Source organism: Erythrolamprus reginae, chromosome 6 (assembly GCF_031021105.1).
Source record: "Erythrolamprus reginae isolate rEryReg1 chromosome 6, rEryReg1.hap1, whole genome shotgun sequence".
Lineage (NCBI taxonomy): Eukaryota > Metazoa > Chordata > Lepidosauria > Squamata > Dipsadidae > Erythrolamprus > Erythrolamprus reginae.
In genome coordinates this window covers 1,167,850-1,190,228 of record NC_091955.1, presented here as the reverse complement: position 1 = coordinate 1,190,228, position 22,379 = coordinate 1,167,850, and the positions used below count along the sequence as shown (strand labels likewise).

Here is a 22,379-nt window from a genome sequence, read left to right as displayed (position 1 = left end):
GAACACTCTTCAAAGGTCGCCCCATGTAGAGAGCATTGCAGTAGTCGAGCCTCGAGGTGCTGAGGGCCTGAATGACCGTGAGCAGTGACTCCCTGTCCAAATAGGGCGAACCTGGGCAAACGCCCTGGACAAATGGACAAATGTTATTCTTTTTCCTTTTTCAATCTCTTGCAGGCCGACTACCACTTCGAGTACACCGAATGCGACAGCAGTGGCTCCAGGTGGAGAGTGGCCGTCCCGAATCCGGGAGCCGAATGTTCTGGTTTGCCCGACCCCGTGAAAGGGAAAGAATGCAGTAGGTCTTTCTGGGCTTTTTAGAAAAATAAACATCACAACGCAACGAAAGAACAATAATAGGTGTACTATAGTACGATTAGTAAGGGATGGCCTGACTCAATAGGATAAATTGAAGAATGAAATGGAAAGATTAGAGGCTGGAAGAGAGTATTATTATGGATGCTTAGAATAGAAGGATACATTGAAATGCTGAATAATTAAATGACAGTGGTTTAGAGAAATAAAAAAAGCAGCAATAGAAAGCGCTCAGGCAGTAATAGTTTTGGGTTGGAAGGATGCGACAAAATGGACAATGCAAAATTGGTATAGGTACATGGTGGACCATATTCAATTTGAAATTATGGAAAAAAGGATAAATTCGGATAATGAAACTGAGTTGGGACAGCTGATGGGACGGTGGGACAAGGTAAGACGACATATGACGAGCAGAATCCGAGACCAAGCTACAAGAAATAAACTGGAATCACTCTATAATATGGAAACAGATATATTACTCTTGGGTTAAGTGGACTATACAAGAAATACCCCCAATTTGGTGGTGGGGAATGTGTGTATGTCGGGGTGGTGGGCACAATTCACAATTCACTACGCACTGTTTTATGTTGTGTGATGTTAAATTGTTAAAAATCAATAAAAAATATTTATTTAAAAATGACAGTGGTTTATATCTTAGTACAAATAAGAGTATTAAGAGTAATACAGTGAAGGGCTGCAAATTCCCTTCCTTCTTGTCTTCTCATCCATTCTATTCCTCTCTTCTCTTCTCTTCTCTTCCATTCTACTGAGTTCCCTCAATTTCCGCGGGGGATGCGTTCCGAGACCCCCCACGAAAGTCAAATTTCCGCAAAGTAGAGATGCGGAAGTAAATACACCGTTTTTGGCTATGAACAGTATCACAAGCCTTCCCTTAAGACTTTAAACCCCTAAACTGCAATTTCTCATTCCCTTAGCAACCATTTACTCACCATTATTACTGGTACTCGCCATTGAATAAGACACTTAGTGATCCTGATATTTATAAACATAATTCTTTATTAACTTTTTTTTGGTCATTTATTTGCAAAAATTATTAGTTTGGCGATGACATATGACGTCATTGGGTGGGAAAAACCGTGGTATAGGAAAAAAAACACAAAGTAGTTTTTAATTAATATTTTTTTAAAAAACGTGGTATAGGCTATTCACGAAGTTCGAACCCGCGAAATCGAGGGAACACTGTATTCCTCTCTTCTCTTCTCTTCTCTTCTCTTCTCTTCCCTTCCCTTCCCTTCCATTCCATTCTTCTCTTCTCTTCCATTCTATTCCTCTCTTCTCTTCTCTGGTCTCTTCTATTCCATTCCATTCCAGTCCTTATACTCTCTTTTCTTCCCTTCCCTTCCCTTCTGTTCTTGTGCTCTTAAGAGAACAAACCCAGAGCCCTGGGACAGGGAACGGAGAAGCCAAGCAGGGATCAAAGCAGGTTCATGGAGAAACAGAGAACTTTATCAGTGATCTAAAACTAGCCCAGGTTCTGCATTTTCAGCTGAATTATATATATATCTAAAAAATTAAGTTTCACCCTGCTGTGGGTCAGGAATGAGTGCCTACACTTAGAAGAATGTCTGGGTTGTGGTCAAACCTGAAAGTCAAGTTTGGTTGGAAGGCAGCCCTGTAACTGATATTCTCCATTCCTAGGTGGTTCCTCTTGGTCTGAGGCCCACTCTGCAGGTCAACATTGCAAAGAAAAGAGCATTGTGGAAATTGCATGTTCTCTTGTAGATGAATGCTGAGTAGATGATTAGAAGATGACCTAAAGAATATTGGTTGGAGACTTTCCTTCCTTCCTTCCTTCCTTCCTTCCTTCCTTCCTTCCTTCCTTCCTTCCTTGTCTTCCTTCCTTCATTCTTCCCTTCCTTCCTTCATTCTTCCCTTATTTCCTTCCTTCTTCCCTTCCTTCCTTCCTTCCTTCCTTGTCTCCCTTCCTTCCTTCTTTCCTTCCTTCTCCCCTTCCTTCCTTCCCTCCTTCTCCTCTTCCTTCCTTCCCATAGCATATTATCTCCTTCCTTCCTTCCTTCCTTCCTTCCTCCCTTCCTTCTCCCCTTCCTTCCTTCCCATAGCATATTATCTCCTCCCTCCCTCCCTCCCATTGCAATAATCAATGCCCCCCCCCCACCACAAAAAAAGGAAAATTCTTAGAATATGTGAAGGGCTACTTCGTTCCCTTCTAATCCTTTGTGAACGTTTCTCTCCCCAGCTTTCTCTTGTGCTTCTGGGGAGTACCTGGAGATGAAGAACCAGGCCTGCAGCAAATGCGCCGAAGGAACCTACTCGCTGGGAAGCGGGATCAAATTTGACGAGTGGGACGACCTGCCGGCGGGATTCTCTAACGTAGCCACCTACATGGACTCTGCTCTCGGCTCAGCCGGAAGCAAAGCAGACAGCTGCGCCAAGTAAGGACCCTACGCGGATCTTACTTATTTATTTATCTGTCTGTCTGTCTGTCTGTCTGTTTATCATCTATCTATCTATCTATCTATCTATCTATCTATCTATCTATCTATCTATCTATCTATCTATCTATTATCTCTATCTATTATCTCTATCTATTATCTTTATCTATCTATCTATCTATCTATCTATCTATCTATCTATCTATCTATCTATCTATCTATCTATCTATCTACCTACCTACCTACCTACCTACCTACCTACCTATCTATCTATCATATCTATCTATCTATGTATCTATCTATCTATCTATCTATCTATCTATCTATCTATCTATCTATCTATCTATCTATCTATCTATCTATCTATCTTTCCTTCCTTCCTTCCTTCCTTCCTTCCTTCCATCCATCCATCCATCCATCTATCCATCATATCATATCTATCTATCTATCTATCTATCTATCTATCTATCTATCTATCTATCTATCTATCTATCTATCTATCATATCTATCTATCTATCTATCTATCTATCTATCTATCTATCTATCTATCTATCTATCTATCTATCTATCTATCTATCTATCTATCTATCTTGTGAACTTTTGTTTCAAACAAGCAGGCCTTGCTGGGAAGAGATTGCAAGACAATGTAAAATGGGGAAAATAAGTTGGTGTCAGGAAATGTTTTGATATAAGACTCTAAGAAATGTTCTTATAGTGGCACATCAACCTCCTGAGTTGAGCCAGAAAACGGTCAGAAGAGCGAGGAAAACAACATGATGGATAATTTTGAAATTCCCGAAGAAAGGATGGTGGAATATTAGGATGAAGTAATAACTTGGAAAAAAAGAACCCCAAATACGGACAGAATATGGACAGAAAGGAGGGGTGTAAGCAATACACCAGGAAACCTATATAAGACGATCCCTGTAGTTGAGTCATTTACCTCCAGAGGAACACGGGGACCTTCCTGTCACCTCTTCAGGTCCCTGTATGATCACACCGGTCTGATGTTTTCTATATTTTCTATATTTTCTATATTTTGGTGTTAATAAAGACTTTTGCTCTTGGTCTCTGGGGACTTTTTCTAACAAGGAGTCTACGGAGAGGGGCAGCATGCAAATCCAATAAATAAATAAATAAATAAAATAAATAAAGAATCTTGGAAACTAGCTGGTCTAATCTTTCTCCAGTGTAGGAAGCTTTGTTGAGATAATGGCTGGCTGGTGTCAGCCAAGGCTTTGTTTCTCTTGATATATTTCCCCAGATCTTCGTGGGCCCCTCGTGGGAATTACATCGAGTCCAACAGCGATGACTGCACCGTCTCTTTGATCTACACGGTCCACCTGAAGAAACCCGGTTCCGTCTTCTTCGAGTATCAGTACATCGATAACAACATCTTCTTTGAATTCTTTGTAAGGGAGAATTTGGGCACTAATTCCATCTTAAATGGACGTGTGAGGTTCCGAAATGGAGCCGAGGGGGGGTAATTTTAAGATAGTCTAGTGGCCTTTTTTTTAGGGCTTACGAAGATGTGATTCCCCCCTACAATAACCCAGGGTTCTTACCCAAAGTTGCCTGATTTGATATTGAATTGGCTGCAATTCCTTGAGGTCTTGGAGATTTTGATGTCCATCAGGTAGGAAAAATGTCCCACTCAGTGACTGATGCAACTCAGCATCAGGGAGCGCATGACAGCGCGCACTTTGCCCTTGGAGGGAAACGGAATGAGGACGCCCATCTCTATCCTTCCCCACAACGCCCATCAATGATCTACTGACCCCTGGCACTGTTCGGTCTCTTCCGCTGGCTTCCCGCTACACGATAGTCATACCGACTTCCCCCGCGAACATTCCCCATGAGGGCTACGGGCCTTGTGACCTGACATTCCGGATAACCCTCGTGTGTATATATATATATATATATATATATATATATATATATATATATATATATATATATATATATAATTATTATTATTATTATTATTATTATTATTATTATTATTATTTATTAGATTTGTATGCCGCCACTCTCCGTAGACTGGCCTAAAGAAGGCGGCTGCATTGGTTAGCTGAAACTCTACCACATCCAGCCCTGTGGGTTATCTGCCCAATTCAATTAAAAAACCCCACATTATGTCTTTTGTTACATTTGGACCTCTGACAATTAGAAGCACACCATCTTTCAACACACCTTTGTTCTTGTTAAATGACACGGACAAAAGTGTTACGACACGGACACCACAATTTGGTGTGTTTTCTCTCCCAAACCAGCTGAACTGCTTATTGGCTTGTCACTCTGGGATCTGAGCCGTGCGGTTGTTGTAAAAGTGATGTTAAGGTTCCTGCAGTGTGATCCGGGTTGAAACCTCAAATGGATCTTTAAAAACCACCAAGGCGGATGTAACTGTGGCCAGGCATGGGGGAGTTAAGTTATCCTTTCCCCCTAGGCCATTACAAGTTATGCATGGTATGTTTGTGTGTATGTTTGGTTTTTTTATAATAAGGGTTTTTTAGTTGTTTTTATTAATTGGATTGTTCATGTTGTTTTACCACTGTTGTTAGCCGCCCCGAGTCTGCGGAGAGGGGTGGCATACAAATCCAATAAATAATAATAATAATAATAATAATAATAATAACAACAACAACAACAACAACAACAACTCACCAAATAAATTTTTACTGTGTTTAGCAACGCTTGGCTTTGGATATGTCTGCAATTTTCTTTTTATGTTTTATAGCAAACCCATCTGTCGCCCGTAATTCCTCTGATTGTGTAAACAGGGTCACTTTTTGACAGGGCAAAGGTTATGGAATTGCAGATAAATGGTGCATAAATTGTAATTGTTTTGTTTGCCTTGATCGACAGCTGCTCAACACAAAACAATAATCAGCAAAAGTGATATGTCTGTTTTATGGAGTTTGATGTGCTGATTCCAAAAATATCCTTAGTTTTGCTCTATCGCAAAAAATTTCCCATAGAGAAGCATTTTTGTTATTACGTTATTTCTGATACGTAGATTACTGTTTTCTTAATGTCGCCAGTATATTTCCTATACCTTATAATAATAATGCTGCTGCCCCGTTGAAACTATTCCTGCTACAGAAAAGCTATAGACATTTTTGAAATCAGAACAAAACAAAATGATTCAGAAAAGTACAAGGTCGACTGCGATGTCTGCAAAAAATATTTTTTCTTAGATCTGTGTGCATTTATCATTATTTTATTATTCATTATTTCTATTTTCCAGATTCAAAACGACCAGTGCCAAGAGATGGATTCCACCAGTGATAAATGGGTGAAATTAACCGATAACGGAGAGTGGGGCTCCTACGCAGTGAGTGGGACCTTGGATGGCTTCAGTTGAAAGTTGTGGGTCTTTCAGAGCGAGGGTTTTTTTAAGATGCTCATAAGTCTTAAACATGATCTAAGCATTGCCCACAAGATCATATGCTGCAATGTCCTGCCTGTCAGCGACTACTTCAGCTTCAACCACAACAACACAAGAGCACACAACAGATTTAAACTTAATATTAACCGCTCCAAACTTGGCTGTAAAAGATATGACTTCAGTAACCGAGTTGTCGAAGCGTGGAACTCATTACCGGACTCCATAGTGTCATCCCCAGACCCCCAACACTTTACCCTTAGATTATCCACGGTTGACCTCTCCAGATTCCTAAGAGGTCAGTAAGGGGCGAGTACAAGTGCCCTAGAGTGCCTTCCGTCCCCTGTCCTATTGCTCTCCTATATCTCTTATACCTTTCTTCTATTCCTATATCTTCTTTTCTATTCTTTCATAGATATATTTTACTATGAGTATGTCCTCTATAACCTTCATCAGGTATTTTACTATGTGTATATAGATATATACCCACTAAAACCCTCATTGTGTATTGGACAAAATAAATAAATAAATAAAAATAAATAAATAAAGTCCCCCAAAGTGGTCCAAACTGTATTCTAAGATCAAAGTGACTTATCCTTGGATCCGACCATTTGTGCCCTGGCTTGAAGATGTTCCAGAATTTTAATAGTGATAAATTTTGTACCCAGATGTTCTGACCTCAAACTGTTTTTGATTTCAAAACCTTTTTGGGGGACTGTTGTCTAGTGGGTGAATAATGACGTGTGCTAACAGCCCAAGGGCATATGCTTTTTAAAATACCGTTATGACGAGGTCCCACTCGTCATGTCCAGGCTGGTGCTTCTGTCCTTGTGCCAGGGCGAACACAGCGAGGCCTGAGCTGCCTTCCCTCTATAAATACTGGTGGGCGGGTGTGGAGTGCTGGCTCAGCAGCTGCAGGCTGTGTTGAAACTTCCTGGTGAGTCAGTGGGGCAACACCTGGGGCCGTTGATGTAATTGATGTATGCTGGTTAGTTGATGTTTGTGGATTGCGGGTGATCTGAGTAGTTGGAGCTTGCAGGCTACTTAGCTGTTTTGTAATGTGTGTCTGGGGTGTAACAATTTTGGTTTGTTACAAAAATTTATTTATTATTTTTATTTATTTATTTATTGGATTTGTATGCCGCCCCTCTCCGCAGACTCGGGGCGGCTAACAACAAGGATAAAAACAGCATGTAACAATCCAATGAATAAAACAACTAAAAACCCTTATTATAAAACCAAACATACACACAAACATACCATGCATAACTTGTAATGGCCTCGGAGGAAGTCTACGTAAAGGGGCGGCATACAAATCTAATAAATAAAATAAATAAATAAATAAATAAAATAAATAAATATCTTAACTCCCCCATGCCTGGCGGGATAAATGAGTCTTGAGTAGTTTACGAAAGACAGGGAGGGTGGGGGCAGTTCTAATCTCCGGGGGGAGTTGGTTCCAGAGGGCCGGGGCAGCCACAGAGAAGGCTCTTCCCCTGGGGCCCGCCAAACGACATTGTTTAGTCGACATATTGCCTACAAGCTCCATTTACATCAACGGAATGGCGTTTCCCCCCATTCTGCTTTGTAGCCCACCACTGGTTGGACTACATGACCTCCAAGGTCCCTTCCAATCCTCTTGCGATTGAACGATAGGCCTCTTCCTCTTCCCTCCAGTCTATGCTCTGCTTCGTTTGCTTTAATGTGAGTCTCGGACCCAAAACCCGCTATTCCTTTTCTTGGCAGGTGATGCTGAAATCGGGCACGAATATCTTGTACTGGCGAACGACGGGCATCCTGATGGGGTCACAGGTGGTCAAGCCCATCCTGTTGAAGAACATCACCATCGAAGGTGAGCATTTTCAGTGCAGCGCTACGACAGTGTGGTTTTCATTGCCAGGAACACGCTCCCCTTACTGCCAGTCGTGCGCTGCTACTGTAGTGGGTTGAGGACGGCGCATCAGTAGCGGAAGTTGCACTTCATGTGCAGTTTCTATTCTCCTGTGCGTGCGCACACACACGTTGCAACGTGGTTTTGCTTCTGCGCATGCGCATGAAGAAAAATCTCGCAAGGGAATGTGCACCAGTGTGAGATTTTGGGCATTTTTTTTTGCTTCTGCGCAAGCGCATATACTTCACAAAAATACATCACACAGTCCTGGACGCTTGGGAGGGGTTCGACTTGTGATATTGTGATACGAAATCCATCATACTAATCTCCTTTGCTGTACGTTACTGTTTTTTTGTGAAGAAAATAACAACAACAACGACAATAATCTAAAGTCCACTTACTTGGATCTGCGCGCATCATACCAAAATACATCAAGCAGTCTTAGACGCCTCCCAAGGAATCTCCTGGGAGGAAACAGGGCCAGAAAGGCGGGGAGAAGCCTCCGTGGGGCCTCTCTAGGAATCTCCTGGGTGGAAACAGGGCCTCCACCCTCCCTGTGGTTTCCCCAATCGCACGCCTTATTTGCTTTCACATTGATTCCTATGGGAAAAATGGCTTCTTCTTACAAACTTTTCTACTGAAGAACCTGCTCACGGAACGAATTAAGTCCGTAAGTAGAGGCGCCACTGTCTACTAGTTGAGTTAGTACAGCGGTTTGGTGGGTGAATAAGTTACTAGGAAAACAGTGACACCTGCTGGATAGAAGAGAATCCGCAGAGAAAATAAGTACTGTGGTTAAGATTTTGGGTGAGTGAAAATCTAAAATTCACATGAGGTCAGCATGTGATTTGTAGAACAACAGATGGAATAATATCACAGCCAGACAAAATGGTTGCTCTTTTGCAGAATAGCAAGAAGAAGAAAAATGCATTGGGTGGGGAGAAAATGTTAGTTTTTAAAGGATGCGAAATTTGTAAGCTGTGTTAAATTTTATTTATTAGAATATGAGAGTGATCTGCAAATGTATTGATTGCAGCCTATGAAATGGATTATACCAAGCATTTTTTAAATTCAAGATGTTTCATGAGAGGGTAGAGCCCCTGTAATGCCTGCCTGCCTCCCAGGAATTTCCCTCCTTGCCACCTCAATCCTTTTTTAAAACCTCTGGCCAAATTTTTGGAGTGAAAGTTGACACTGAATGTAGGAGAGGGCCTGTGTCATTAGGTATCAGGAAATAATTCACAGACTTTTTTAAAAAAAATCTTTATTAAAGAATTCACAGAATCACAGACTTTTGTTCTTTCAGCTGTCATTTTAAGAAAAGTGAGCACTTTCGCTCAATAGCCCTCTAGAAGCTTTTAAAAAAAACCCCAGTTTTGTTCATTGTGAATTTCATTGTATAGGTATACCGTGTATATATACATACAACAACAATAATAAAGTATTTAAAAGGATGCAGATCTGATATTTCTGTTAAGTTTTTAAATGCAACCTCCACTTTTTAGAGCTGTAAAGAGACCTCTGGCTAACTCGCGAAAATTCTAGGTAAATAGAATTTTGAATTTTTTAAATGAATTTTGTGGCTAAACAGGGATTGAAACTCAGATAATCTTGTTCCAATCCAGCATACACACACATACACACACACACCTCCATTATTGCGATTGGAACATGATTCTGGGTGGTTGTGTGTTAAGGAGTGTGCAGAGTAATCTCCGAGTGGTCAAAGGCACACATACCACAAAGGAAACATGGAGGTGTAGCAGATACCCAGCTGATAGGCCAGAGATACGAGTAATAATGTCATTTGGCAGGCCCCAGGGGAAGAGCCTTCTCTGTGGCGGCCCCGGCCCTCTGGAACCAACTCCCCCCGGAGATTAGAACTGCCCCCACCCTCCCTGTCTTTCGTAAACTACTCAAGACTCATTTATACCGCCAGGCATGGGGGAGTTGAGATAGCTCTTCCCCCTAGGCCATTACAAGTTGTGCATGGTATGTTTGTGTGTATGTTTGGTTTTATAATAGGGGTTTTTAGTTGTTTTTTATTATTGGATTGTACATGTTGTGTTTATTATTGTTGTTAGCCACCCCGAGTCTGCGGAGAGGGGCGGCATACAAATCCAATAAATTATTATTATTATTATTATTATTATTATTATTATTATTATTATTATTATTAGTTCAGTAATACAATCCAGATACATTAAGTGTATAAAATATTATTTACTTTGGCAAATATCTTAGTCAAGAAAAGTCCTAGTCATTCACAGTTAAATCAATTAACACATATGCAATGCTACAAGCTTTCCTGGTCAGCTTACAAATACATAAACCATCATTTGAACACGCAATTCTTACTACAGCATAGTCATTAAAAACAACAGAATAGCAGAAAGAGAGAAACATGCTTCTGGCTCCCTCTTGTGGCCATCCGTAACACTAGCTCTTAAAGCAATAATCTTTCAATACATTTAAGCATGCATTGTTGGTTTGTGTTTTATATATTGCCAAACCTAACCAGTTATGTACATAGTGCTAACATTGTGTACTTTCTAAATGGCCGTGTCTCCACTCTTCTTCTTTTGCAGGGGTGGCCTACACATCTGAATGTTTTCCCTGCAAACCAGGCACCTTTAGCAACAAATCAGGTTCCTCCTTGTGCGAGATGTGTCCAAGAAATACTTACTCCGAAAAGGGGGCCAAGGAATGCACCCAATGTCCAGAAGCCACCCACTACTCAGGTGCAGTGGTCCCTCTACTTAAGAACTTTTCTAGATAAGAACCGGGTGTTCAAGATTTTTATGCCTCTTCTACTTAAGAACCCGAGCCCGGAAAAATTTCCCAGGAAATTTGAGAGTGGCAGAAAGGCCCGGCCAGTTTTCTGCCATTCCCCCTTTAATTTCGGCCATCTCGGGCTTTTGTGGGCTGCCAGAGGAGCCTTTGGGTGGCGCTTAAGGAGGCTTTGGCAGCCCAGAGTGAACGAAGCATTTTCCTTTCTCTGGGTGCTTGGAGAGGGAATAAACCTCTGCCAGCGCCCAGGGAAAAGAAACGCTCCCTTCGCTCTGGGCAGCAACTGTCTTCCTCCTCTTCTTCCTCCTCCTCCTCCCACCCAAATTCTGAGCTTTTATTTCTTTCCTAATGGGTTTGCACTCATTATTTGCATCCTATGGGAAAAATTGCTTCTACTTACAAACTTTTCTACTTAAGAACCCGAGCATGAAGAGGGGCACGAAGGCCCAGCCAATTTCCTGCCATTCCCCCTTTAATCCCGGCCATCTTGGGCTTTTCTGGGCTGCCAGAGGAGCCTTTGGGTGGCGCTTAAGGAGGCTTTGGAAGCCCAGAGCGAACGAAGCATTTTCCTTTCTCTGGGCGCTTGGAGAGGGAATAAACCTCTGCCAGCGCCCAGAGAAAAGAAACGCTCCCTTTGCTCTGGGCAGCCAAGGAGTCACCACAGCGAAGGAAAGACGTCGGCTACAAAGTGAGCGAGCGAGAGGAGAGGGGGCCCTTCAGCATGGGAAGGAAGAGGAAGCAGGGAGCAGCAGCAGCCGCCAGTGTGTGGGAGGCAGCCTCGCATCAGGTGTATTGGAGGCGCATGCTCTTCCCTCTTTTTTTTTTTAAGCCTTAAAGTTTTGGATTTTTTTATTCCTCTCACCTCACCTTCTTCCTTCGTTCTGGCTTCTCCCCCAATGGACCCCACACACATTTGGTCTTTCCTGTCCTGTCTTTTCGTACTTTCAGACGAAGGATCAGGCCGATGTGTGGAGCGCCTCCCCTGCTCCAACAAGGACTTTTTCCAAATCCACACGCCCTGCGACCGGGAAGGAAAAGTGAGTGGCCTCTCTTCCCCTGCTTCCCAATCCTTCCTTTTTTAAAAAAAATAATAATATTTCTATTGAGTTTTAAAAACATAAAAGACAATAACAAAGCACACAAACATCTTTACATTTTGGTGACACCAGGGGGAAAAAAATTCTACGCACGTCTATCAGTTCCATCAAATTTTTGATCCATCACCATAATGATTTCTATTGATGTTAATATTTACAATTATCTATCTATCTATCTATCTATCTATCTATCTATCTATCTATCTATCTATCTATCTATCTATCTACATATCTATCTATCTACATATCTATCTATCTATCTATCTATCTATCTATCTATCTATCTATCTATCCATCCATCCATTACACCAACACTCCGCAGTCTGCATTGGTTGCCGATCGGTTTCCGGTCACAATTCAAAGTGTTGGTTATGACCTATAAAGCCCTTCATGGCACCGGACCAGAATACCTGCGAGACCGCCTTCTGCCTCACGAATCCCAGTGACCAGTTAGGTCCCACAGAGTTGGCCTTCTCCTTGTCCCGTCGACTAAACAATGTCGGCTGGCGGGACCCAGGGGAAGAGCCTTCTCTGTGGCAGCTCTGGAACCAGCTCCCCCCGGAGATCAGGACTGCCCCCACCCTCCTTGCCTTTCGTAAACTTCTTAAAACCCACCTCTGCCATCAGGCATGGGGGAACCGAGACATCTCCCCTTGCCTATGTAGTCTTATGTGTGGTATGTTTTTATATAAAGGGTTTTTTAGGTTTCCAAAGTAAAATTGTTATTTTAGACTTAATAATAGATTTGTCATTGTATACTGTTTTATCACTGCTGTGAGCCGCCCCGAGTCTGTGGAGAGGGGCGGCATACAAATCTAATAAATAAAATAAATAATAAATAAATAAATCCATCCATCCATCCATCCATTCATTCATTCATCCATCCATCCATCCATCCATTCATTCATTCATTCATTCATTCATTGCCACTTACAGAATTTTCCCCAGACGGTTAAAAAACCCGCATTCTTTCTTGTCTGTTCCGTAGTTCGTAATTAAGTCCCCACCTCAATCGGTTTTTTAAAACCTCTTGCCAAATTTTTGGAGTGAAAGTTGACCCTGAATTGTGTACTGTGCCCCTCTCTTCTGGAGTGTTGGCTATTCCTGTCAGTTTGTTGCCCTAACGCCTTAAGCCCCTGGTCTGTCTCTGCTTCCGCCTCTTCTCCTTTTCAGACCCAGATAATGTACAAGTGGGTGGAGCCCAGGATCTGCCGAGCGGACGTCTCCGAGGCGGTGACGCTCCCTCCGTCGGGAGAGAAGAAAGAGTGCCCTCCTTGCAACCCTGGGTTCTACAACAACGGCTCCTCCTTCTGCGCTCCGTGTCCACCGGGGATGTTCTCTAACGGAAATCAGGGTAGGAGAAACTGACCGGGATGGGAACTCTGGATGAGTAATCGAGAAGGCCTCACTTTCATTTGGGGTTGTTGTGTTTGTGGCATCCGTGTGTCCTCTTCTCTGTGAACTCAAACTGTGATAGACAACATGGATCTTGAAGGATCTTGTATCTCCACCAGTGATCCCTCTAACGTTAGAACCTAAGGAGAGCCCTGCTGAATGGGGCCAAAGCCCATGGAGTCCAGCGTTCTGTGTCCCACAGTGGCCCCCCAATTGTCCATGGGGATCTTGAGAAGAAGGAGAAGGCAAGACCCTCCCTTTCCCTTGACCCCCAACAAGTGGGACCCGAGGGAACCCTGCCTGCCTCAATCAACACAGAGGCGGCACTTGGACATCCGTTTCAATCACCACCTATGATCCACTTGGCCTCCATGAATCTGTCTCATCCTGCCTTGAAGCTCTCCAGGCTGACAGCTGTCACGACCTCTCCTGGAAGGGAATCCCATCAACCAAGGACCCTCTGGGGGAAGAAATATTTCCCTTGATTTGTCCTCACTTTCTCACCTGTGAGCTTTAGGGAGGGTCCCCTCATACTAGGATTGTGTGATAGAGGAAATAATTTCTCTCCATCCACGTTTTCTATCCCATGCAGGATTTTATACCCTTCAATCAAGTCCCCCCTCAAACGCCGTCTTTGAAGGCTGAAGAGACCAAAGCGTTGCAACCTGGTTTCCTAAGGGAGGGGCTCCATTTCCTTGATCCTTCTTGTTGCCCCTTTTTTGCACCTTTTCCAGTTCCATTCTATCCTCCTTGAGGTGCAGTGACCAGAACTGTGTGGTCTCACCATCGATTGGTACAGAGGCAACACAACAGTTCCCGTCTTATTTTCGATTCCCTTCCTAATCAGGCCAAGCATGGAATTTGCACTATGAAGCAGTATATAAGTCTAAATGCTATGGCCTCTCTCTGACCGCTGCATTGCTTGGATGCTGACCCTGACTCCCACATCTTAGAAACATAGAAACATAGTCTTCTCCTCCTCCTCCTTCTCGGCTGCTGGAGGGGCTGGTGACTAACAGACCACCACAGGAAGATCTTAATCCTTGTCGTCTCCTTTTCTAGACTGCCGGGCCTGTCCTGCTGGCACGGAACCGGTGCTCGGACTGGAATATAAGTGGTGGAACACGCTGCCTCCCAACATGAAGACTTCTTGCTTCAACGTCGGGAACTCCAAGTGCGACGGGATGAATGGTGAGCTGGCCTTGACCTCTCCTTTCCCACCTCTACCTCACTGTTGCTTCAGACCCTGTAAGAGATGTTGGATGGGCAAGGCGTGGCCTTCCGAAAGGCCCCGAAGACCTGGTTTTGCTAGCATGGCCGAATTGTGATTTGCTTGGCTTGTATGTGTGTATGACTGGGTAGCTTAGTTTAGGGCAAGGGTAGGCAACGTTGGCTCTTCTATGCCTTGTGGACTTCAACTCCCAGAGTTCCTGAGCTAGCATGATTGGCTCAGGATTTCTGGGAGTTGAAGTCCACAAGTCAAAGACAAGCCAACTTTCCCTACCCCTGGTGTAGGGGGCTTTATTGATGGGTTTAATCGGGGTTTTATTGCTTTTTACTATTTATATTTGACTTTACTATATTATTGTATTATTTTGTTTTCGTAAGTCATCCTGAGTCCAGGAACGTCACGACTAAAAAACGTCCGGTGAAAATCCCTGATTTTTTTGCTCCTGCTCATGCACAGAAGCAAAAAAATACCTGTGAAAGTAGCTAAAATCTCACATCCACTCGCAAGATTTCATCAATTTTCACCATTTTTTTGCTTCTGTGTATGCACAGCTTTTAAGACCTGGCTTTTCCAGCAGGCCTGGAATTATGTATGGGTTTTTGTGATATTTTTATTGATTTATTTGATTTTTGATTTGATTTGATTTGATTTGATTTGATTTGAATGCCGCCCCTTTCCGTAGACTCGGGGCGGCTTTTACCACACGGTTGATTTTATTGTTGTATTTTTAATGCTTTTTTTAATTACTATTGTATTTATGACTGTGCTTAGCTGCCCTGAGTCCGTTTTAAAATGAGCAGCATATAAGTACAATCAATCAATCAATTTAGGGAACATTTGTTTCCCCTTTCAAAATGACGCATGGTCTCTCTCTAGCTGGGTCTTTCCTCTTTTTAGGCTGGGAAGTTGCTGGCGACCACATCCGGAGTGGGGCAGGGGGCTCCGATAACGACTACCTCATTGTGAACCTCCACGTACCGGGATTTAAGTAAGGAACCACACAATGGTTCTGCCAAAGGGATTGTGTTCTGATCCGTTAGCCTGCTCGCAGATGATTTAGATGTTAGCATGGAACGTGGTTCATCTTCAGATAACGGGGGGTTAGCTGACAGCCCATGGGTTAATCCTAGGTTCAGGAGATTCACAGAAAGGAGAGAAGAAACTACTGGAACAAAGTTTTGAACCTCTCCGTAGACCAACGGCAAGATGGGTTTTCATTTCTTTGACCTTAAATGGTCAGTCGTTTTGAAAGGAGGCCACCTTGGCAACTCCTATTCCTTCTGCTCTGTTGAACAGGCCTCCCACGTCGGTATCAGGGGTGACGGGCTCAGAACTGGGACGCATCACGTTCGTCTTTGAGACCATCTGCTCTGCCGACTGTGTCTTCTACTTCATGGTGGTAAGTGGGGAGGATCCACAGAGGACCACTTTTGTTGTTATTCCTAAGCAGGAACCTTCTGGATGGCAGGGGTGAATGTCATCCCTTCAGTAGGCGGTAGGAGAGAGAATTTCACCATGTCTGACCTCTGTCCTCAGTCCTAGAGGTCATCTCTCGGAGGTCAAAACAGCCTTCCCCAGGGCCAAACACCAGCTGGTTAGCATGCGCACTGGAGCTGGCATAGGGCGATGCCTTGCGTGCCCTCCAATATGCCTCCACGTCCCACCTGGGGCAGGTATGCCATAGTTTCACCATCATGGGTGTAGGAGATGACCAGGCCAAGCCCAAGGGAGGGAGGGGGTCAAACACATCACTGACCTCAAATCCCTTGATGCCCACAAGAGATCTAAGTCCATTGACATGAGTTCCATTGACTCTCATCTATTACCAATTTTCTTCGACCGTTAGTAGATCAGATTCTTGTAGAGAACTTAACCTTCCTATTCATTGAACCGCCCGGATTACCTGATTTTACCATGATTGACAGAGGATTTGAGTAAAGGTTTCTTTTGAGGGGTCCTTGGTGCTCATGTTTCATTACCATACTAAGTAACACCACCAGGAAAGGGTTTCCTTTCTCTGGAACGGGTGAAGTCTTTCCGTTGACCCAACCCTGCCAACATTATCTGACCACCTCGGTTCTGCTACCCACAATGTTCTTTCTTCACGTTTTTGTTTTTGTGGTTTTTAGGACATCAACAAGAAGAGCACCAACGTGGTGGAGTCATGGAGTGGGGCCAAGGGCAAGCAGTCGTACGCCCACGTCGTCTCCAAGAATGCCTCCTTCACCTTCACCTGGGCTTTCCAAAGGACCAACCAGGGCCAAGATGTAAGTCTCCAAAGCCACGAAACAAACCTTTCCTGGAGGCCAGAGCCGAAATCACAGGTGGCCACAACGGAGGCATTGGCTAACTGGGTTTTGCCCCTTTTACGACCTTCCTCGCCACCGTTCTTAAGTGAACCACCGCAGTTAGTAAGTTAGTAACCCAGTTATTAAGTGAATGTGGTTTCCCCTCTGGAGTTTGCAAAAGAGGATTACGTGACCCTGGGATGTTTCCACTGTCATAAATGTGAATCGGTTGCCACGGGTCTGGATTTTGATCCTTGGGATGCTTCAAAGGTCATAAGTGTGAAACATGGTCATAAGTCCCTTTTTTCAGGGCTGTTGTAATTTTGAACAGAGATTGATCACAAAAGAACTCTCAGTCCCTTCCTCCTTCTTCTTTCTCTTCTTCCTCTTAGTTTTCCTCCACCACCTCCTCTTCCTCTTCTTCCTCTTCCTTCTCCTCTTAATTTAATTTAATATAATTTATTAGACTTCTAAGAACCCCTTCTCCTCATGAACTCTTCCTTCTCCTCCTCTTCTTCTCCCTCCTTCTCCTCTTCCTCTTCTTCTCCCTCCTCCTCCTTTTTCTTGTCTTCCTCATCTTCTTTCTCCTCCTCCTCCTTCTCTTCCTCTTCTTCTTCCTCTTCCTCCTCTTCTTAATTTAATTTAATATAATTTATTAGACTTCTAAGAACCCCTTCTCCTCATGGACTCTTCCTTCTCCTCCTCTTCTTCTCCCTCCTCCTCCTCCTTCTCCTCTTCCTCTTCTTCCTCCTCCTCCTCCTCCTCTTCTTCTCCCTCCTCCTCCTTTTTCTTGTCTTCCTCATCTTCTTTCTCCTCCTCCTCCTTCTCTTCCTCTTCTTCTTCCTCCTCCTCCTCTTCTTAATTTAATTTAATATAATTTATTAGACTTCTAAGAACCCCTTCTCCTCATGGACTCTTCCTTCTCCTCCTCTTCTTCTCTCTCTTCCTCCTTCTTCTCCTCTTCCTCTTCTTCTCCCTCCTCCTCCTTCTCTTCTTTCTCCTTCTCCTCCTCTTCCTCCTCCTCCTCCTCCTCTTCTTCTCCCTCCTCCTCCTTCTTCTCGTCTTCCTCCTCTTCTTCCCCCTCCTCTTCTTCTCCTTCTCCTCTTCTCCTTCCTCCTCCTCCTCTTTTTCTCCCTCCTCCTCCTTCTTCTCATCTTCCTCTTCTCCTTCCTCCTCCTCCTCTCTCTTCTTCCTCACCCCCCTCCTCCTCCTCCTTTCTGCAATCCCCACTCCCTTCTAGCACCGATTCTCTTCCCCAGTGGGATAACGAACCATCTTCAAGAGACCCTCCAAGGTCCGAGGGCACCAAGGAGCCCAGAGCCCAACCTCCAGCTACCCATATTCCTCTTCTTTGGCCGTGACTGAGGCAGAGGGGATACAAGTGACCCTTCATTTCTCTGAGTGCAGCGTTTCTTAGATAATGACCACGATGACGGTGGACGAGATAGGAAAGCGATGCGTTGAACGGGCTCTTAGTGGTCTCTCTCTCTTTCTCTTCTTTTGGGGGCTGCTTCTTTCAGAGCAGGAAGCTGATCAAGGACGTGGCCAAGATCTACTCGGTCACCGTGAGCAATGCCGTGGACGGAGTGGCCGCCTCCTGCCGGGCCTGTGCCGTGGGTGTGGAACAGTCCGGCTCCTCCTGCGTCCCCTGCCCTCTTGGGCACTACATAGAGAAGGAGACCAACCAGTGCCAAGCCTGCCCTCCCAACACCTACCTCTCCCTCCACCAGGCCTACGGGGGAGAAGCCTGCGTCGCTTGTGGGCCTGGCAGCCAAAGCACCAAGGTGAGGCTGGGCTTGGACACAAACACGGCTGCGAAGGACCAGGGCGGTGGCTTCTCCATTCTTTTTTTTTTAATGTGTGGTTTCTAATCTGATTTCCTGAATCTTCCCTACGGCCTCTGACTTCTGTTTGGTGCCTTTCTCCTCTCTTCTCTTCTCTTGTCTTCCATCTTTCTCTTCTCATTTCCCCCCTTTCATCTTCTCTTCCCTTCTTTCCCTTCTCTTCTCTTCACTTCTCTTTTTTCCTTCCATCTTCTCTTTTCTTCTCATTTTTTCCCTTTCATCTTCCCTTCCCTTCTTCCCTTCTCTTCTTTCCCTTCTCTTCTCTTCACTTCTCTTTTTTCCTTCCATCTTCTCTTTCCTTCTCATTTGTTCCCTTTCATCTTCCCTTCTTCTCTCCTCTCCTCTTCTCTTCTCAGGACCGTTCTGCCTGCTACAGCGACTGCCTCTTCTCCTCCGCCAGGGACAACCAAAGCCTGACCTACGACTTCAGTCCCCTGAGCCGAGTGGGCTCCTTAATGAACGGGCCGAGTTTCACCGCCAGAGGCACCAAATTCTTCCATTTCTTCAACATCAGCCTGTGTGGCTCCCAGGTAAGCGCCGGACGGCCTCCCCGCGATCAGAACTACGACGATCTGTCACACGTCAAATGCCAGGCCATTTCATCTGATCAGACCTTGGTCTTCACTGTCGCGGCTGCCGTTTGTAGCGATCTCCCCTCTGTCATTCAACAGGCCTGAGCCTTTGACCATTTAGGAAGATTCCAAAAATCTTCCTTGGTTTCCCTTATGGGAGTTGAGCCTGAATAGTAGAGAAGCTGGTTTTTGGGGAGGGGGAAGGCAGGTTTGAAGAACCCTCCCCCCCACCTGTAGGCTGGGGCTAAATTGGTTTTGGGTTGGTTCCTTCAACGTCCAAGGCTGTATAGCTGCTGTATCTCTTCTTCTTCTTCTCTCCTTCTTCTAAATTGTCATTAAGTGGCTGGATTGTTATTTAAAAGCCAAATTACAGCTCATTGCTCTATGGAGGAAAGCAGCATGCTTCTGGCTCCCTCTTGTGGCAATTTCTAACATTACTTCTTAAAGCCATAGTGTTTCAATACATACAAGTATTCTTTGTTAGCTTGTTTATATATTTTATTTATTTATTTATTTATTTATTCATTTGTCCAATACACAAATACATAGGAAGGAAAATAGACATGTGGTAATATATATAAGGGTAAAGTGAACTTAGAGGAGAGGATATATGAAAGAAAGAAAGAAAATATATATGATAAGTGAGAGAAAGGAAAGACAATTGGACAGGGGGCGAAAGGCACACCAGTGCACTTATGTATGCCCCTTACTGGCCTCTTAGGAACCTGGAGAGGTCAATCGTGGAGAGAGGGAGAAATGTTGGGGGTTAGGGGTTGACACTATTGAGTCCAGCAATGAGTTCCACACTTCAATAACTCGATTGTTGAAATCATATTTTTTACAGTCAAGTTTGGAGCGGTTCGTATTAAGTTTGAATCTGTTGCGTGCTCTTGTGTTGTTGCGGTTGAAGTAGTCATTGACCGGTAGGACGTTGCAGCATATGACCTTGTGGGCAATACTCAAATCGTGTTTTAGGCGCCGTAGTTCCAGGCTTTCTAGGCCCAGGATTGTTAGTCTATTTTCGTAGGGTATTCTGTTTCGAGTGGAGGAGTGAAGGGCTCTTCTGGTGAAATATCTTTGGACGTTTTCAAGGGTGTTGATGTCTGAGATGTGGTATGGGTTCCAGACAGATGAGCAGTAGTCTAGGATGGGTCTGGCAAAAGTTTTGTAGGCTCTTGTGAGTAGTGTGAGATTGCCGGAGCAGAAGCTGCGTAGGATCAGGTTAACAACTCTAGAGGCTTTTTTGGTGATATTGTTGCAGTGGGCTTTTTGCCAAGTCCAACCGTTATGTACAAAGTGCTAACAGAAGTAGAAGGTGGAGAGGAGAAGAGAGGAAGTAAAGACGGAAACGGAGGGTGAGGAGGAGAGAAGGAGTCAGAAAATAGGAAGAGGAGATGGAAGTAGAGAGAAGGGAGGGTGAGAGACAGACTGATGAATTGGAGTTGAAAATGGGTTCAAAAATTATGATTGACTGATTTAAAACGCATGTATATCTATGTTATTGATATATTTTAAGGTGTGTGTGTATTGATATATAATGGAGTTTGTAGGAAAAATAATTTTAAAAGAGGGGGGGGGGGAGTTTGCCCTTTTAACCCCTTCCGCCCCCGCAGGGAGAGAAGCGAGCCGTCTGTGCGGACAATATCACGGATATCACCCTGAAGGAGATGGTGGCCGAGACGGAGGACTATTCCAACGTGGTGAGGGCCTTTGTCTGCCAGTCCACCATCATCCCTCCGGACAGCAAGGGCTTCCGCACCGCTTTGGCCCTGCAGTCCAACAGCCTGGCCGACGTCTTCCTGGGTAATCGCCTCCTCCTTTGGGACGCAAGAATGGACGGCCATAAAGGCCGCGAGGAAGGGGATGGCATGGACCTCGCCCTACAGAACTCAGAGATGGACAAAGGGGGTGATCTGGAGGGGCAGTTTTTGCAAGTCTAAAAAGCCAGGGGTCAGGGGATGTCGGGAACATCCGTCAAGGGTGGAATTGGTGGAGGGGAATATTTGCAGCTCTGGGTTTATATTCTGGGGTCGTTGGTGCTTCCTGGGCTTGGCGGTTTTCTTGCTGATGTTTCTCTACCCAACTAGGTAACATCAGCAGTGCTAGAAGGGAATGGGATTGGAAGAGGAGGAGGAGGAGGAGGAAAAGGGGGAGGAAGAGGAGGAGGAGGAATAGAAGGAGGAAGAGGAGGAGGACAAAGAGGAGGAGGAAGAAGAGGAGGAGGAGGAGGAGGAAAAGGTAGAGGAAGAGGAGGAATAGAAGGAGGAAGAGGAGGAGGAATAGAAGGAGGAAGAGGAGGAGGAGGAGGAGGAGGAAGAGGAGGAGGAATAGAAGGAGGAAGAAGAGGAGGAGGAAGAGGAGGAGGAGGAATAGAAGGAGGAAGAGGAGGAGGACAAAGAGGAGGAGGAGGAAGAAGAGGAGGAGGAGGAGGAAAAGGTAGAGGAAGAGGAGGAATAGAAGGAGGAAGAGGAGGAGGAATAGAAGGAGGAAGAGGAGGAGGAGGAGGAGGAGGAAGAGGAGGAGGAATAGAAGGAGGAAGAGGAGGAGGAGGAAGAGGAGGAGAAAGAAGAGGAGGAGGAGGAAGCAGAGGAGGAGGAAGAGGAAGAGGTGGAGGAAGAGGAGGAGGAGGAGGAGGAGGAGGAAAACAAGGAGGAAGAGGAGCAGGAGGAATAGAAGGAGAAAGATGAGGAGGAGGAGGAAGAGGAGGAGGAGGCAGACAAGGAGGAAGAGGAGGAGGAAGAGGAGGAGAAGGAGGAAGAGGAGGAGGAAGAGAAGGAGGAGGAGGAAGAGTAGTAGTAGGAGTGGATCAGTGAATTAGTACTTAAAATCAGTGGTCACATTGTTAATTATCCATTCAGGGGCTCTAATGACCCGAAGGAAGTCTAAAACCTTGCCATTTTATTATACAAATTTAGCATACAAATCTAATCAATTCAATTCAATTCATTTTATTATACGTAAAAATACTGTGAGTGTTGACAGAAGGACAGCCTTCTTCTCTTAATTGCTAACAAATTAGATTCCCAATTTCTTGTAAGAGAAACCTTCCTCTAGCCACAGGGCTCCATTGCTCAAGGGGCATCATTGCACATTCATGCAGGGAAACTTTGGAGCTTAATTGGTTTAACCGAGGGACATTCGTCCTCCTTTCTTGGA

The 22,379-nt window shown here is 44.5% G+C and overlaps 1 protein-coding gene across 2 annotated transcripts in view; it reads left to right on the top strand.

Annotated features, from left to right (window-relative positions):
- The window catches only part of ELAPOR2 (endosome-lysosome associated apoptosis and autophagy regulator family member 2), a 399,643-nt gene that overhangs the window by 12,850 nt on the left and 364,414 nt on the right, over nt 1-22,379 (top strand). For both annotated transcript variants that reach the window (XR_011559428.1, XM_070754949.1), the window contains exons 2-16: nt 175-295; nt 2,531-2,726; nt 3,992-4,139; nt 5,978-6,064; nt 7,862-7,967; nt 10,595-10,747; nt 11,745-11,833; nt 13,067-13,247; nt 14,351-14,479; nt 15,417-15,507; nt 15,816-15,918; nt 16,649-16,786; nt 18,328-18,591; nt 19,008-19,181; nt 20,837-21,026. Coding sequence is in view for 1 of the 2 variants with exons in the window: in XM_070754949.1 (XP_070611050.1) it covers nt 175-295; nt 2,531-2,726; nt 3,992-4,139; nt 5,978-6,064; nt 7,862-7,967; nt 10,595-10,747; nt 11,745-11,833; nt 13,067-13,247; nt 14,351-14,479; nt 15,417-15,507; nt 15,816-15,918; nt 16,649-16,786; nt 18,328-18,591; nt 19,008-19,181; nt 20,837-21,026 (2,170 nt within the window). In the remaining variant the exon portion in view is untranslated. The remainder of the gene's footprint in view (nt 1-174; nt 296-2,530; nt 2,727-3,991; nt 4,140-5,977; nt 6,065-7,861; nt 7,968-10,594; nt 10,748-11,744; nt 11,834-13,066; nt 13,248-14,350; nt 14,480-15,416; nt 15,508-15,815; nt 15,919-16,648; nt 16,787-18,327; nt 18,592-19,007; nt 19,182-20,836; nt 21,027-22,379) is intronic.